The sequence below is a fragment of the Pieris napi genome, chromosome 20, assembly GCF_905475465.1.
Source record: "Pieris napi chromosome 20, ilPieNapi1.2, whole genome shotgun sequence".
Lineage (NCBI taxonomy): Eukaryota > Metazoa > Arthropoda > Insecta > Lepidoptera > Pieridae > Pieris > Pieris napi.
In genome coordinates, this window is record NC_062253.1 from 1,936,059 (window position 1) to 1,954,558 (window position 18,500).

At 40.0% G+C, this 18,500-nt stretch overlaps 3 protein-coding genes across 3 annotated transcripts; 2 read left to right on the plus strand and 1 right to left on the minus strand.

The window, feature by feature from the left end:
* The first annotated feature begins 1,449 nt into the window (after window positions 1–1,449).
* LOC125059600 (facilitated trehalose transporter Tret1-like) lies at window positions 1,450–18,330 on the plus strand. Its single transcript, XM_047664080.1, has 9 exons — window positions 1,450–1,616; window positions 6,431–6,540; window positions 12,414–12,533; window positions 14,053–14,208; window positions 14,711–14,878; window positions 15,016–15,148; window positions 15,545–15,774; window positions 16,204–16,398; window positions 18,032–18,330. Exons 1-9 carry the CDS (start codon window positions 1,532–1,534, stop codon window positions 18,287–18,289), a joined length of 1,455 nt encoding a protein of 484 aa, XP_047520036.1. The 5' UTR covers window positions 1,450–1,531; the 3' UTR covers window positions 18,290–18,330.
* Window positions 9,391–11,793, plus strand: LOC125059604. The gene is made up of 2 exons (XM_047664085.1): window positions 9,391–9,666; window positions 10,898–11,793. Exons 1-2 carry the CDS (start codon window positions 9,534–9,536, stop codon window positions 11,542–11,544), a joined length of 780 nt encoding a protein of 259 aa, XP_047520041.1. The 5' UTR covers window positions 9,391–9,533; the 3' UTR covers window positions 11,545–11,793.
* Window positions 9,564–12,399, minus strand: LOC125059601 (protein ANTAGONIST OF LIKE HETEROCHROMATIN PROTEIN 1-like). The gene is made up of 2 exons (XM_047664081.1): window positions 11,809–12,399; window positions 9,564–10,786 (listed from the first exon to the last, which is right to left on the minus strand). Exons 1-2 carry the CDS (start codon window positions 12,117–12,119, stop codon window positions 9,877–9,879), a joined length of 1,221 nt encoding a protein of 406 aa, XP_047520037.1. The 5' UTR covers window positions 12,120–12,399; the 3' UTR covers window positions 9,564–9,876.
* Window positions 18,331–18,500: the final 170 nt, after the last annotated feature.

Below are 18,500 nucleotides of genomic sequence, written 5' to 3' on the forward strand. Positions count from 1 at the left end.
ATTTAAAGAAAGATAGAGAAGAATGGACAATTTTATATTTTAGAAAAATTTTACGGAATAATATAATAAAATCATATAAGATATATTAGAAAACCGCTGTGGTTTGTATAAATGCGACCATAGCAGTCTTGTTTGGAGCGCGACAAATGCATATTAAAGTATTATCTATTTACTTTTTATTTTAGGATATCTAATAACTGACTGGGTAGTTCATTTATTAGCCGCGGTAGCAAATACCTCAACGTTCTCTCGCCATAAAGATGTTGTAGTAAAGTAGTTAAATCAGAAAGTTAATTGAATCTCTAGACATTTAATTATAAAGATATTTAATTGGAATATATATATTTTTTTCCAATCAAATATCTTGGTCACCCTACCAAAGTTGAAATGCGTTTTGTTATCTAGGAACGTTTAGGAAACTCGTTAAACGTTTCGTTCACTCACTTGTCTAACGGAACTTTAGCGACTTGATTGAATATCGATATTTAATTAAATGTCTAGAGATTCAATTAACACTCTGATTTAACTACATTACTACGACATACATACGTTGTTTCCTCTCGACATGCCGGGCTGAACTGATCGTTATCGCTCAGGTTTGTAAGTTATTGTCAACTCGTTTTTTAATGTCATCTCAAAAAATAAAATCTTACGTAAACCAGTTATAAATATGCTATGATGTGTAAATAAAGGATTATAAATAATAATCAAATAATAAATATTATAGTAGCAAAAACATTTTCGCAAAACGTTCGGTCTGAGATGTTGGTATAGTCTTAAGTTTATATTGCCATAATAATCCTAGTAATCACGCTATTATAAAAAGAATTAAATAAAACAAAACCATTAACCAAAAATAGACCCAATTTAGGCTGCCATGATTATGAATGGACACCGGAGTGACAGCTTTCCATGCAATATTAAAGAAAAATATAAAAAAAATATAAGTAAATCAGTTGCGTTACAACCTTTTATGTCAGTGCCTCTTTCTGTATCTGTACCCGTCGCACGCTGTCGACTTTTTGGGTCTAAGGCAAGCTGGTTTCCTTACGATGATTTCCTTCATCGTTCGAGCGAATGTTAAAAAAGAAAGACAGTCCGTTGGTGTAGCATCAGGGATGAGAGTCGCACGCTGAAGCCACTAGGACAATACTGTTCAAACAAAAATATAAGCAAATATTAAGATCATTATTATTTCATTTAAGGCAAGTCACTTATGGACCTCTGGAGTGTGAGTGTTGGCGGTGATGGCATTACCAGGTGAGCTTCCTACCCGTTTGCCTGTTATATATGAAAAGAAATATGTGAACTTTTACATAATGACATGACATGAAAAACTCTACAGGTGAGGTTGAGTTTCATCGTTATATAAGTTCTCGGTAACAATATTATCACCATTCAAATAATACTCAACAAATATGAAAGATTAGTTTATAAAACATTTAGTTACTAATATTCAGTCTACAATAGTCTGTTTAAATATATTTAAATATTAGTAATGATGTGTGAAACACCTATTCTGTACTCCTGAATGAAAACTTTCTGTGAAGAAGTGAAAATGAAGTCAATCTTTAGCGAAGGAAGCCAGATCACGCAGTTAATATGCTGTCTCTTAAGTAAGTATTTTTATTTATTTATTAACACTTCGTTGCATACAGAAGTTTAAAACAGTTGAGATAATTAAATGAAAAGGAGGGCTACTGGCTGCCTTATCGCTTTCGAGCGATCTCTTCCAGGCAACCAATGTGAGAAAAAACATAAGACGAAACCAATGGAACAAAACAAAGCAATTAAAACATATTATGTAAACAGCGACATTACTAAAATAAGATATCATGAAACATAAAATTTTATTTTATTTTTTTATTAAAAGCTGTGCGAACAATACCAAACAACAATAAACACAATAGAAGAATTTTTAAAATTTACAACTAATGTGTGCCTTTAGGACGGCGTGCACAAAAGCTTATAACATAGCTATGTTCTACAGCAATCATTTACACACTACACAGTCTACACAGACAAACATAATTATAGGATCACAAATACAAATGACCTCAAATTACAAATTACGAATTACCTCAAATTACAAAACTTAACGCACAAACAAACCTAACACAGTGATAACAGAATGCCTAGAATCGAAATGGCGGTCCGAGAAAATATAGAGTTTGTTCGGGCCCTGCAGCCGATTTCACAGTCTAGCCATTCTGTTTAATGGTGCGTGGATTCCCAAATTAGAGATCTATGGAGATATAAAATGTTTCCGCTCGCTTGCTCTGGGATCGGAGATGCTCTAGACAAGATAAGAAAATCCAGCATTTTGTTACACAGCTAAAAAATAAACATAGAATCCAGCAAATCCCTGCGGCAAATAAAAACCAAATTTACACACTTAAGGCCTGTATTCACTTTGATTAGTGATCAGTTGCAGCTTATTAGTGCAGGTGATTAGTGATTAGGAGAAAACAAGTGAGGACAGTGACTGAATTGTGCAGGTGATTAGTTGGCTGCGTAGTAAAGTGATTAGAAGCGTGTTCTATTTTTTTGCGAGTGAACTGCGAGTAGTGACGTCGCGTGCGCCCTCCCTTCCCTCTCACTGGCAGCGTGCCTGACAAACTATCGACAACTGAATTTACTTAACAGAGCCACTAAACAAGAATTGGACACTACTTGCAACACACCTGCACTAATCATCTGGTACACCTGCTCAATCTCTCTCAATCAAAGTGAATACCATGTGAGTGTGTCAATTGAGTGCCATGCTGTTGCCTTCGGGCTTCAGCCAAATGGGCAGGCACGACCGGGGCAGTACCACTGTCTCTCAGAAAACCGGCGTGAAGTGATGCAATAGGTTCGCCCTATTGTACTCGCGTTTCGTGCGGTGAGAGAGACTCCCGGAGCCCATCCATCTACAAGAAATATGAAGGTGCAAAAAAACAGAAACTACCCCAGGGGGGTACCACACGCGCTCGCGGTGGAGAATCCCCCTCTGGGCGTCCAACACCGGGACACACAGCTCCCGGTGGTGGACGCACAGGCTGCCCTTCGTATTCTGGGGGGGGCAATTCTGCGCTCGATAAAAACAACAGTAATCGTTCTCGGGGCAAACGGAGCAATTTAACAAAGGCACCCCCGTCCACACTCGCCGTGGACTTCACAAATGTTAGGGGGCTCAATTCCAACATCAACGCTGTCCACTACCATTTAGAGACTGCGAAGCCGGCCTTGCTCTTTCTTACCGAGACTCAGATTTCCTCCCCGGCTGATACTTCCTACCTCTCCTACCCGGGGTACAAATTGGAACATTCATTTGTGCCGCGGGCTGGAGTTTGCGTGTACGTCAGAGAGGATATCTGTTCTCGTCGCCACGGGATGCTTGAAGGAAGGGACCTATCTAACCTCTGGCTGCGCGTAGACTGCGATGACCATCCGCGATTCTACGCATGCCTGTATAGGTCCCATAGCGGAAATACCGAAACTGACCGACTCATTGAGCACATCCAAATGGCTACAGATTCCCTGCTCGAATGGGTTCCTACCGCTGAAATCGTGATACTTGGCGATTTTAACGCCCACCATGCCGATTGGCTCGGCTCAGAAACCACCGATCATGCGGGAAGATCCTTTCACGACTTTGCTTTGGCTTACGACTTGACGCAAATGGTCCCTGCGATTACGCGAATACCAGATGTGGATGGTCATAAACCCTCTTTGTTGGACCTTCTGCTGACTTCACATCCGGAGAACTACCAAGTCTCTGTTGAACCGCCATTGGGTTCATCAGATCATTGTGTGGTCCGGAGCATTGTGCCGTTCACGCGCCCTCTACGGCCCAGCTTCGCGGGCTGTCGCCGCGTGTGGCACTATAAGTCAGCAGATTGGGATGGGATGCGGTCTTTTTTTGCGTCCTACCCTTGGGGGCCCATTTGCTTTTTGTCGAGTACTCCAGATGCCGTCGCTGACTCTGTCGCCGAGGTGATCCTGCAGGGTATGGATCTTTTTATTCCATTCTCTGCGGTGCCGGTCGGTGGCAAGTCCCAGCCTTGGTTTAGGCGTTCTTGCAAAGCGGCTTTGCGCCGTAAGCGTGAATGCTTCAAAGCGGTGACATCCTGTGATGTGACTATCGGCGAACGTAAAAAAGCATACAATTCAGCCTCCAGGTCCTTCAAGCGGGAAATCGCTAAAGCAAAGTCAGAGCACATTGCCAGATTTGGTGAGAAATTGGCCCACATCCCTTCGGGAACTCGAGCCTTCTGGTCTCTTGCCAAAGCTGTCCAAGGGAATTTCTGTCAGCCCTCAATTCCACCATTGCATAGGGAGGATGACTCACTGGCCCATACCGCGAAAGAGAAGGCCGATCTTCTAGGCTGTTTCTTTGCGTCGAACTCCACTTTGGATGATCAAGGGAAGGAACCACCGACACTTTTGCGGTGTGATACTACGATGCCCGAAGTTATATTCCGGCAACTTGCTATCCGTAAAGCTTTGTCTTCCTTGGACATCCATAAGTCGAGCGGGCCTGATGGCATTCCCCCAATTGTGCTGCGTACTTGTGCTCCTGAGTTGGCTCCGGTCCTAACGCGCCTTTTCCGGTACCTTTACACGCTCGGCACTGTTCCGAAGTGCTGGAAAATCGCTTCGGTACATCCGATCCCTAAAAAAGGCGATCGCTCTGATCCGTCCAACTATCGCCCAATAGCTATAACCTCCTTGTTCTCCAAAATAATGGAAACCATTATTAACAGCCAGCTCTTGAGGTATCTAGAGGGCCACCAGCTGATTAGCGATTCCCAGTACGGCTTTCGTCGTGGTCGCTCGGCTGGTGACCTCCTTGTATACCTTACACATAGGTGGGCAGAGGCAATTGAGTCCAAGGGGGAAGCGCTGGCGGTAAGTTTGGACATAGCGAAAGCCTTCGATCGGGTGTGGCACCGAGCATTGCTCTCGAAGCTTCCAGCCTATGGGCTCCCTGAGAAATTATGCAACTGGATTTCCAGCTTTCTCGCTGATCGAAGCATCAAAGTCGTCATCGACGGAGCATGCTCCGACCTGAAACCTGTGAATGCTGGTGTCCCACAAGGCTGTGTCCTATCGCCGACCCTGTTTATTCTGCATATCAATGTTATGTTGCAGCTTAGCAACATTCATTGCTATGCGGACGACAGCACTGCGGATACTTTTTACACTGGCCGGGCAGGTATTTCTCGGGCTGTTGTCGATGAGTACCGGAACAAACTTGTGTCTGAAGTCGAAACTCTTCTACGTGGAGTCTCGGACTGGGGTAGACTAAATCTAGTCCAACTTAACCCCAAGAAGACACAAGTATGCGCGTTTTCCGCTAAAAAAACTCCCTTTGTCGCTACTCCCCTCTTCGAAGACACTCTCCTTAAAGCCTCAGCTAGCATCGGAATACTGGGCGTTGACATATCGAATAACGTTCAGTTTCGCGGTCATCTGGAAGGAAAGGCTAAATTAGCCTCCAAAAAGCTTGGTGTGCTCAGCAAGGCGAGACGGTACTTCACTCCGGGCCACCGCTTGCAACTATATAAAGCGCAAATTCGGCCCCACATGGAGTACTGCTCTCACCTCTGGGCGGGAGCTCCCCAGCTCCTTCCACTTGACCGTATTCAACGAAGAGCGGTTCGAATCGTCGACGACCAGTCACTTTCCGTGCGGCTTGATCCCTTGGCGTTGCGTAGAGATGTGGGATCTCTCTGCATCTTCTACCGCATTTACCATGGAGAGTGTTCAGAGGAGTTGTTCGGTCTAATACCTGCAGCTGAGTTTCATCATCGGACGTCAAGGCAAAATACAAAATACCATCCGTATCACCTCGACGTCCGTCGTTCCACAACAGAGCGTTTTCTAAGGCAGTTTTTGCCGCGAACCACCACTATGTGGAACCAGCTGCCCACAGAAGTATTTCCGAACCAATTCGACTTAGGGTCCTTCAAGAAAAGAGCGTACCAATTCTTGAAAGGCCGGCAACGCACTTGCGAGCCTTCTGGCATTGTGAGTGTCCATGGGCGGCGGTATCACTTAACATCAGGTGAGCCTCCTGCCCGTTTGCCTCCTATTACATAAAAAAAAAAAATATACAGGCCTCTACCTACTGTACAAACTTACCCGGCACAATCACACAACTGGTAGCTGTCAGGCTTGCACGGGCGTACCGCTCTGTATCATATGTAGCAGTGTGTGCTATAGCCGGGATTGCATCCTGGAATATCAGCAGTTGCTCTTATCGAAGTGTATTGGCGAAGGGCCTTAGCTATGAAAAGAGGGGAGAAACCTCACAATGGAACCTTGTACAAGCTTCCGAAGACAAAGCTAAAACGGTGTAATTAGACTTCTTTTCGATTTATATGAGGGTAGTTCGTCGCGAAATGTTATAGCTAATCATTTTCTATAATAAATTTTCTTGCAGCTCTAATACCAGTTTTCTCATATGGAGCTGCTGTCGGCTGGATGTCACCGATGACCTTACTTCTTCAATCAGAAAATTCCCCAAGAAGTGAACCTCTCACAGATTTAGAGGTAGGGTATTCCTTTCTTCTACGAAACCAGGCTAGCGCACTTTAAGATGTCATTGGAGAGTCGTAGAAAATTAATTGATATATAGATTTTCACAACCTTTTGACTAAATTTAAATTTCCTGAACCCTCTATATAACCGGGCATCCCATCATCTCATTTGGCCCTCCTTTCAGAAGAACGCGTCTTGTTCCAAACTCACCGATATCCAGATTGCGCATTCTGATAAACGAGCTGGATATCCATAGCTCCTCTCACATATTGAAATCTTTCTTTAGTTTTTATAATTTAATTTCTTTTTCTTTTCGTGTATGTTATGCTTGCCTATAAGCGCTTGTCACATTAAATCTTGTATTTGATTTTTCTTACGCAGTGTGCCGAGCGTTGGCTAACTTGTATAAATAATCATTTTTTTTATAGAACAGGAAGCGAACGGGCAGGAGGCTCATCTGATCTTAAGTGATACCACCGACCCTGGACACTGTCTACGCAAGAGGCCTCGCGAGTGCGTAGCCTGCCTTTTAAGAACTTTTACACTCTTTTCTTAAAGACCCTAAGTCGAATTGGTTCAGAAATACTTCAGTGGGCAGCTGGTTCCACATTGTGGTGGTGCACGTCAAAAAGGGCCTGAAAAACGCTCATTTGTGGGGAATGTCGAGGTGATACGGGTGGAATTTCGTATTCTGCCTCGATGTCCGATGATGGAAATTAGCTGCTTATTAATCAAAGCAACTTCTCTGATAGCTAGGGTAGATAGGTAGATCAGTATTTTTAGATTATAATAAAACATACTTAGTGATAAAGTACTCTGTCTTATTGTCAGTTTGTTTTACTAATGCAAGGTGAACAACCTACACTGTCCTCTAACCTAACTTTAATATTTTATGTACAACTGAGCGGTTTTAAGGCAGATTTTTACCGCGCACCACCACTATTTCGAACCACTGAAATATTTCCGAACCAATTCAAATTAGGGTCCTTCAAGAAAAGAGCGTATCAATTCTTAAAAGACCGGCAGCAGTATCACTTAACATCAGTTGATCCTCCTGTCCGTTTGTCCCTGTACTATAAAAAAAAAGATTGTTCTTTTTGAAATGAAAACTAATTTCGCGGCGTTGCACACTTTTTTTGGAATGGGTAAAAATGTGACCTGACCGAAAATTCGTAAGACGGATGGAGAGTAGACAGCTGGCACGGCGTTTTTAATGTAATATAAATTGTCATGTTTGTGTACGATAGCGAAATAAATAAATATTGTATTCTACCACATAAATGATAGTACTTTTATACTGATAATTAATTTCCTAAACATTCCAAAATATCAAAAAATGTACAATAATATTCAAGTTTTCACTTCTGCCGGCACTCCTAAAGTGCAACTCGTCGTTTTTTTGTTACGTAAAATAACGTTTCCAGAAACGTAAGACTTCTAAAATTTCATTTCATATGCAAAATCTAGTCGGATACGCGAAACTCGCTTGCGTTGCAATGTATGTTTATTAAGTAATTTACGGAGTAACAAAAAAGTTTATCTTTGGCATAACAAATAGTCTTTTGAAGGTTTTTCGGTATTATCAGTAAATAGATTACCGTAAATTGCGTTTTTTTTGTAATTCCTTGTTAATACTAAGGCCTACAACGCACTAGCGGCTGGCCGCAATGCGGTGTGCCGCTGCGGCGGGCCGCAGTATATACGGTCTGCCGTAGCGGCACGCCGTATTCCGGCTAACCGTCCCTATTGCGGTCCTATAGCGGTCTGCCGCAATCGTCACTCGTCAGTGCTTCTTGAAATATTACAAATTCAAATTTAATGACTTGGAATAAGTGATACATGTATCTTATGTTCCATAATAAACATATTTTATTTTTTTATTTTTTACTCTTTTAAAATAGGTTTACAATATTTTGTTTACATTTGTTAAATAATTATATGTGATGACGTAGGTAGGACGGCTAACCGCGCCGAGTGCGTGGAGGGGACGCGGCGCGCCGCATCATTCAACCGGTGCGGCTCGCCGCAGCTCCACATCAACCGGAGCGGTTGACGGTTGACCGCAAGTCAGTGCGTTGTTATCGTGCGGTTTCATATAATGATCGATGTGCGGCCCGCCGCAGCGGCACACCGCATTGCGGCCAGCCGCTAGTGCGTTGTAGGTCTAAATTGTTTGACATGAAGTAATTTTCTTCAAATAAATTGGAAAGATAAAGATGCTATACTTTTACAGTTAGTTATTAACTACGATAATTATTTATGTTTTAAACACACAAATATATTGTAATTACAATACTTAACCAACATAGTAATAATAATAATTAAAAATGGATAAATAGGTATTTAAAACAATTTTAATAAGTTGGTCCCTGTGGCATACTTTTAAAGCTGGCATTTCTAGCTGTATTGCGATACTTATTCCTTGATCGAGGAAAGCACCAGCTCTGGGGTCACCAGGCACCAGCTTAAACCATTAATTAGCGCCTGTGCGCTGTATTATTTAAAAGCTTCCTTAAAAACTATCAAGGTGGATGGAGGTATTAGTTGTCTGTGAAGTCCAGGCTTCAGACCGATGATTACCTATCAAGTATAAGGGTCCGTTCACACAGACCGGCTCGGAGAGGAGAGCAGATTTTTATCACGTTGGAAACAGTGTTTTGAGTGATTGTAGTAAAGTTTATTTTTGCATTTGCACCTTTTTTGTCATTAAAAATGCCTGAACGCGCTTCGTGTGAAGTAATAAAAGGAGCCGACCGGCTCCGCTTGCGTGCTCTTTCTCGCTCGCGCAGCCGATCGGCTCTGATTGCGTGCTCTTTCTCGCTTGCGCAGCCTGTCGGCTCCGATTGCGTGCTCTTTCTCGCTCGCGCAGCCGATGGGCTCCGATTGCGTGCTCTTTCTCTATCGCGTAGCCGATCGGCTCCGATTGCGTGCCCGCTGCGGCCGCGCCGACCGCCATTTTGATAGCAACATTTGAACGTAATAGTTGTGCGTACTTGTACGAAAAGATGAATGATGAAAAATTAATAATACTCGTGTCAAAATATGAGTGTTTATTTGACATAACCAAGCCATCATATAGCGATCGGATAATGAAAGACAATGCATGGGAGGAAATTAGCAAATGTCTCGGAATAAGTGGTAAGTAAGGTTTTCATTGTTTTACACCTACCCCCAGATACTCAAACGAATTTTAAAGCAAGGGCTTCTTAAACTCGTGCTGCGACGTGTTAGATTCAAAGTCAAAATAGGAATAACATGAGTTTAAATGCGCCCTTACTTTAAAAACTCGTTTGAGTATCTGATCGTTAGAATATACTTATGTAGTAGACAATTTTTATTAAATATAACTTAAGAAACTCGCGTAGCCACTTGATCTTGCCAATCTAAAGCACCACTTGATGAAAAATAATCCTTAAATTTATTCCTTGTGGTTAGAACTGCGTCGCTATTAGAACTGTTTTCATTATTATTGTCTGTTATTGCTGTTAATAAATTTATATTGCTGTGAAATTCATTCTCTTGTCCTGGCGTCCGATTTTCTATTAAAAAATTATGTAAACATGTAGTTGCTAATATAATTAAATCACAGTACTTCGGCTGAATTTTCATTCGTTTTTGATAAATTTCAAATCTTTGAGTTAGCATTCCAAATGCACATTCTACGACTTTTCTTGCCCTGCTTAAACGCAGATTAAATACTTTTTTTGATAATTCTGTTCTTGCTTGTTCTCTTGGATACGGCCGCAATATATTATTGCTCAAAGGAAATGCCTCGTCTCCTATAAAAACATGTGGTAAGCTTTCAGTGGTACTAGGTAGAGGTTTATTTGGGGGCAGCTTTAACTTATTGGTGTTGAGTTTTTTCCAAAATTTTGAATTCTGTAAAATTCCGCCGTCGCTATTTTTACCATATGATCCGACATCAACAATTAAAAAACTGTATTTCGCGTCGACCACAGCTAGTAACACTGTACTGAAAAAGTTTTTATAATTATAGTATAAGCTTCCACTATTATCTGGTGCCTGTATATTGACATGCTTTCCGTCTATAGCGCCCAAACAGTTAGGAAAATTCCAAATATTAAAGAAATCACGTGAAACCTTTTCCCACATTTCTTCATCTGGCATCTGCATAACTATGGGCATCAAAACATCACAAATTACTCTGATTGTCTCATGAATAATTGAATGAACTGTAGAAATTCCCATTCGAAAATTAAATGACAAGTTTTTGAAACTGCAACCAGTGATGAGGAATCTGTAAAAATAAAACAAACACACAAAATAGAAATATAAGACTGCCGTACCAAAACGAACTATAAAATAAAAAAGAGTTATGTTATTAATTTTTCATTTCTGTTCTTTCCAGTGACGCAGTGCCAGGATCGTTGGAAGAAACTGCGAGATAACTTCAGAAAAGCCTATTATAACCGAAAAGGCAAGAGTGGCGATGGTGCAACTACGTCCAAATTGATAAAATTTGAAAAAGAACTTTCTTTTATAATACCATTTTTTCGCAATCGAAACCAAATATCTAATGTAACATTATCATCGGATGATTCAGAGCCTGGCACACCAATACCACCACCATCGACATCATCTAAACGTTCTGACCATTCTGAAGTTGAATCGCTTGCAAGTACTTCTGGCTCGAAAAAGAGACCACGCTTAAGCAAAGATGTTGCTACGGTTTTCGAAGAGTATCTTGAAGAAAAAAGAAATACTACACCCCGTGACAAGGCATTACGTAATTTTTTTTTGTCTATGTCAGATACAGTGGAAACATTCCCAAAAGAAGTCCAAGCACGAATTAAAAGGCGCGTGTTTAACATTGTTAATGAAGCTGAATTAAGTCTGTATGAAAATAGTACAGATTTGAATTATTCTTTGTCTATAAATTCACCGCCATCGACTAATCAATCTACTTACCTAGTGTCAAACGAAACCTATATTCCTCAAAACTATCCAGATCAGACTACTTACGGGTACAATACCAGCACACAAAATACAAAATAATAAACAATCAAAAACAATAATAATTATAATAATAATAATTAAACACACACAAATCTGTACTATTTAATTACATTTCATTAACGTAAATAATGCTTAATAAATGGAGGGCTGTGATTTTGTGATCTATTTAGATGTTTGTGTTATTTAACATGATTAGTATAAGTAATTTACATTTCATTAACGTAAACAATGCTTAATAAATGGAGGGCTGTGATTTTGTGATCTAAATAACATGATTAGTATAAATAATTGTTTTTTATTTACCTTAAAGTTACCGTTAACCTTTCTTCGGCTGTAATGGTGCAACGATAATTTGTAGTCTTTTTTGTTATATGTACTCTTAACAAATCTGTCAATTTCAAAAATTGCCAATATTCCATACGATAATACTCATAAAATTTTAGGCTATCTCTCTTCAATTCCTCGAAAATGGTGTGAAACTCCCCATGGATTAGTCTGTTTTTCCAAATATGTTTTACCCATATTTGTTTCCGCTTGCGCTTACGTTTCCTATGTTCTATTTCAAGTAATCTTGCTAACAAATATATTTCTTCGTCGGAGCTATCTAAATCCATGTTTCGAAAAGCACACGTTAACACACCGAAAACAAAACTTAGACTGCGCGGAATACTGGCACTGCCTTTGTAGTGTATCCACCCGACTCCGAGCGCATCCGACCGGCTCCGAGCACATCCAACCGCACCCGCTTTCAGATCTCTTCCAGCCGGTCGATGTGAAATAGTTGGCGGCTCCGCTCCGGCCAATTCCAAGCGTATACGACCCGGTCTGTGTGAAAAGAAAAAAGCAGGCCGATGCTCTCCGAGCCGGTCTGTGTGAACGGACCCTAACCGTTAAAAAATTTCTTTCAGATATCATGGATGGCTTCTATTCCATATTTGATAACACTGCCTAGTGCTTGGTTGCTAGTAGTTATCGCCGATAAGATTGGACGAAAGTTCGCAATACTACTAGTCTCACTAGCGGGTCTAGTAAGTATGTTTTTAAATGTTATTCTTAAAAGGCCGGCAACGCACTTGCGAGCCTTGTGTCCATGGGTGGCGGTATTTCTTAATATCAGATGAGCCTCCAATTCAGCAATTGACACTCACTTGCAAGTCAGCGGTAGTGTTCAGGGTGATATTCAGAAACGAGACTTAGCTCGAACTATGCTATAGCTTAGGTTTCCTAGAAAAGCGGTGCCGTTATCTAACAGCCGTAATGTAACGTTGGGTGACGTCACCCATACGTTGTCTATACATAACATCGGAGTAGGTTTTCTAGAGAACGTTGAGTGTCACCGTAACGTCAAATAGGGGTGCTGTCATTTGCATGACGGCCGTCATAGCGGTGATAAACAGTAGTTCAACGTTTTTCGCGTGTAGCGGTGCCCATATTTAATTAATACAATGAGTGGAAAACGTGACTTGGACGAGCGAAAATGATTGTTTTTTTGCATTATGTTAAAAAGTAAAAACGGCCGTTATTAACAACCATAAAATGACGGCCGTTAGTTAACGGCACCGCTTTTCTAGGAAACCTAAGCTTAACTATGTATGTGTATGTCCCGTACGTCAAAATCCACAACTTTTTTGACGTACGTAAGTCAAACTCGATCGATAAATCTCGTTTCTTAATCTTACCATCAGAGTCAACGCTTAGCGCTAAGTAAGACTCCAGTGCCTTTAAAATTACATCATTGTTTCATTTGAACTGCAAAATGATTCAATGTTAGCCTTATATGCAGAATAATATAAAATATAAAATTACAAACCAGACGAATAATCCAAGTACATATTAGTAGCTATGTACCTAATCAAACATGTGATCTCAATTCAATTACTTCTTGAAAATTCTACTGAAAACACATTAATAGTATATTAGTATTAGTATTTGGTTTTGTTACAACGTGTGGAATCCTGATCAGGAAATTTGGTTTCCACTTGGAATTGCCCGAGGATTCCAACAAAATGAAGAAAGTTTTGTGCTGTAGTCACTTGATTATAAAACTCCGAATCCCAGTTCTCCTTTGTTATATATGGCCAATTGTTCTGTACGGCTGTGAAGCTTGGGACAATTAGAGAAGATTCCCGCCAGTGCTTAGAAGCATTTGAGACTTGGTGCTATCGTCGCATGCTTCGTATAAGCTGGATCAAGCAGGTGTTTAGACACTCTCGTTAGCGAGAAGGTTGTTAAACGAGTTGTAATGTCGAAAAACTTATGAAGAACATTAAACAACGGAACGTTGCATACCTGGGCCACGTGTTGTGCCATGACCGCTACCAGCAGTACCATAGTAAACGCGTGTTGGTGGAAAAAAGAAATCATGGCTTCGCAACGTTAGGGAGTGTTGCGACGGCAGAATAGTTGCTGCATCTGGCACAGGACGAGACACGCTTTAAGAAACTGCTGGGCAACCTGCAGTAATGGACTTCTCCCTTAAAAGAAGAGAAAAAAAAATCACATTGTCTTTAAATGCGGTAGTTTCGTAACCGGAAGTAATATTTACAGGGCACCTGGGCTATCCTTTTATCATCATTAGAGACATGGGCCCTCATCACAGCGAGAGCACTCGTTGGAATCAGCGCCTCCGGAAGCTATGTAGTTTTTCCAATATACATCAAAGAAATTGGTGAAGACAGTATTAGAGGAAGTCTTGGATGCTTGGTAAGTTACTTTGTCTCTGTATAACTAAGCAAAAAATATTCGAAGTCATTGGAGATAAGCATATGAAAATAAACGATTGTGTTGAGTGATCAGTAATAAAAGTTATTTAATTTTTTTTTAAAGTCTCTTCGGTCTCTTAACGGTAGTAATTGTGGGGTGTGGCAGAGAAAGAATGAAAGTAGAAATGAGAGCGTTGAAAAGTATGTGTGGTGTAACAGAGCAGTGTGGGTTAAAAGAGGAGTTAGTGGCAAGGATAAGAGAAGGAATCCTTAGGTGTCTTGGCCATGAGAAGCTTATAAATATCATACAAGGCATCCATGGATGAAGTCGGGTTGGGTAGGCCTGGTCGAACATTGAAATAAATCTAGGAGGTAGTAGAGACGGGAAAAGCTAAAATTACCCTTAACTTAAATAGACTTCTTAAAGCGGTACAACCATACTTTAATTTGATAAAGAATTTAATATAAATTTTCTTAAAAATTATTTTCTTTCTTTGGCATAGATTGGCGTTTTCCATACCGGCGGAAATTTGTTCCTATACATCATTGGAGACATGCTAGATTACTATACAGTATTATGGATTTGCTTGTCACTGCCCATCACCCATCTCATACTATTAACCATGATGCCGGAAACACCATCATTCCTCTTGAAGAAAGGAGAAGATGAGGTATTTTTTCTCTTTTCTAACCAACTTCAAAAATGTCACCTTGACGGAGCGAGATGTGTTTTTAATATCGTGAAAATATTTACTATAATTTGCATTCACTTGATTTATCGCTATCGGCTAAACATTATTCATTTCAGAAAGCTCTAAAAGCTTTAGCATGGCTTCGATGTCGATCAGAAGATGACGTGGAGGTGATAAAAGAGTTGGAGCATACTAGACGTGAGCAGGAAAATGATGCTCAGTCCAATAAGTTCCTGCTTAAAGAAATATGTAAGATCTATTTTATTTAGAAGTTATATCCAAGTCTAAGTGATCTTGGCCTAGTGGCTTCAGCGTGGGACTCTCATCCTTGATGTCGGTGGATGCCCAGCTGTACTCCAATGAACTTTCTTTCTATATGTGCATTTAAATTTCTATGTGTGGATTGCCTTAGACTCAAAAAGCCCACTGCGTTTGTCAGCGAAGTGATCACCTACTTGCTATAACAATGACATGATGAAACAGATACAGAACTCTGAGGCCCAGACCTAAAAATGTTATAGCGCCACTGGAACAATTTTTATCCAAGGACGTGTTTGGAAACACGTCCATTACTTTTGATACTTTATATATTTCTGAATTTACAGCATACACCGTTACTCAACATTGAGTTTTTGTATTTTCTAGATAATAACAAGATCCTCTTCAAAGCCTTCCAAATCGCTCTAATAGCAGTACTTGCAAGAGAAGTGTGTGGTGCAGTACCAGTTCTCAACTTTGCTGGTGAGATCTTCACAATGGCGTCTGGAGGCAAAGAACTGTTACTGTCGCCAAATCAACAAGCTATTTTGCTTGGATCAGTGCAAGTTGTTGGGTCAGTGTTCGTTTCAAGCATTGTGGAGAAATCCGGAAGAAAGGTAACATTTTTCGGAAAACTTGATACGGGGGTAAAAATTAATCAAATAGAAATATCGGTGTCAAACGTCATTGATTTAAGTTATTTTATACAAGCTGTTTGAGCAATAGTTGGATATGATTCAGGCCGCTAGACGCTGTTTAGTAAAAAAATAAGCTGTTGATTTAACAGATAATTAAGCTAGTAGTTGGCTGCGACATATATACAAGAGATTTTTTTTTTAAAACACGGTACAATGTTTATACCATATTTTCCATAATCTGAAGTTCACCACCTATTTACATAGTGTTTCCATTTTTCTGGAATTTAGTTTTATTTAATTTGGGCTCGTTGCTTTTTGTAAAACTCTAACTTTAACGCAGATTTGTATTCTTAAATTCAATGGAATTAATCGCATAAAATATTATAAAACTAAGGTATTTCTTTCCAGAATCTTCTATTCTTCACGTCACTCCTCTCAGCACTAAGCATGGGTGCTTTAGCAACATGGTTCTTACTCCAAGACCTTGACATCAGAGCTACATCTTGGCTGCCATTGGCAACTCTATGCTTGTGCATTTTCTGTGACTCTGCTGGTCTACAACCAGTTTCTATGGTTCTTGCTGGAGAGATTTTCTCATTCAAGGCAAGTATTTAAAATTATACTGTATAAACTTCGTAAGTGAAAAAATAGAACACAAGAACAGAGTATCTTGGGTATCTTGGGTCGATGCGAAAACCGCTGTGTGAGTTCGAAAAGTTAGTTACAGAATGGCTGGTAACAGTTTTGAATTTCGTCGCACGAATTTGATGATACTGATTATGCAGGAGTCTCGGGGAACCTTCATTGGAACACCTCCAAGAGACTGATTTTTGCTGCCGGAAACGCGTCTAAGTATTTAAAAAAAAGTTAAAGTTTTGTGCAATGTATTGAAATTTGTAAACAATCCGCCATTTCCATTTTCCGTAAATTATATTTTTACTATTTTTCTATTGGTTATAAGAGATGTTGGAGGTGTTCCAATGAAGGTCCCTCGAGACTCCTGCATAATCGGTATCATCAAATTCGTGCGACGAAATTCAAAACTGTTACCAGCCATTCTGTAACTAACTTTTCGAACTCACACAGCGGTTTTCGCATCGGCGGTCGCTCTCAAATCAGTCGTGAAGCAGACATTTTATGATTTGGCATTCTGATAAAGTGGGAGCTAATAGTTTATTGTTTATCAGACTGCCAAATCATTACAGAATCGCAGGGCAGTGTCTTCCCCTTTAATGTAAGTAGTGTTATTGGACACTTTCTTATGTTATATATCCTTATCAGTAAATTTGGTTAGACTCAAATTACTTATTAGTCTTAAGGCTAGATCGTGAGACGTGGGTTCTCTCTGCATCTTCTGCTGTATTTACCATGGAGAGTGTTCAGATAACTTGTTCGGATTAATACCTGCAGCTGAGTTTCATCATTGGACGTCGAGGCAGAATACGAAGTTCCACTCGTACTCCGACGTCTTTCGTTCCACAACTGAGCGTTTTTAAGGCAGTTTTTGCCGCACACCCCTATGTGGAACCAGCTGCCCACTGAAGTATCTCCGAACCAATTCTTAAAAGGCCGGCAACGCACTCGCGAGCCCTTGCATATATAGTGTCCATGGGCGGCGGTATTACTTTACATCAGATGATCCTCCGGTCCGTTTGCCCCTGTTCTAAAAATAAAATAGATCGTAATGTTCCATGATGTCTCAGTGAACAGATAATGTTTAAACAAATCTGTATAAACTGAAAACATTTGGGGACTTCGAAGATCTCTTCTCATACTCTAGCACTATCTCTTTAAACTGAATCAAAGTATTGAGATGACAATAATGTAATGTTTAATATTTGTTAGGTTCTCCTTTAGACGCGTTTTGGAATACATTGTTACCAGATAGCCATAAACATATAGGTACATTTAATCACGTAGAGGTATTAATTTGAACACACAAATATATAGTATTTACAATATTCATAACCTAGATAGTAATAATAATAAATAACAAATAACAAATTTAAATAGTTTGATTCCTTTTCTCGTTGTATTGCGATACTTATTCGTTGAGCAACACACCAGCTCTGCGGTCACTGGTACTAACCTCGCGCCCACTTAAATATTTAATTAGCGCCTGTGCACTTGAACCCCACGGCCCAATAGTCTCTACTTCAAAGGGAACCAAGTCAAAGTTGGAAGTTACTCAATAGGTTGATATTCACGTGCTTTAATTAATTTTTTTTTGTTTTAGTACCGTGGGACAGTTATGGGTGTAACAATGTCTATTGCTTCCTTCTCGGACTTTCTGCAACTCCTCTTCTTCAAACCATTGACCAATGAAATTGGAATATTTGCAGCATTCTACTTCTTTGCCGCCGTCTGCTTCTTTATTTCTATTTATGTTATTCTATGTATACCTGAGACGAGAGCGCGAACTTTGGAAGATATTTATGGGGATTTAAGGAAAAAGGAGAAAAGAGAAATAAGAGAGAAAGAAGAAACTGCATAGAGAGAGAAAAACAGTCTAAATTACTGGATTTGTGAAACAAAATAAATTAAATATTTTTGAATAGTTTTTTTTTTATTTAAGATATCAATGAATATACCTATGATTAAGATATATGATAAACAATAGATTTGCTATCTATTGGTCAAGCAATAGACTCTACACTATTAAAAAAATAGGAACTCCATATTTGTCAATCTAAAAGGTTTATCAT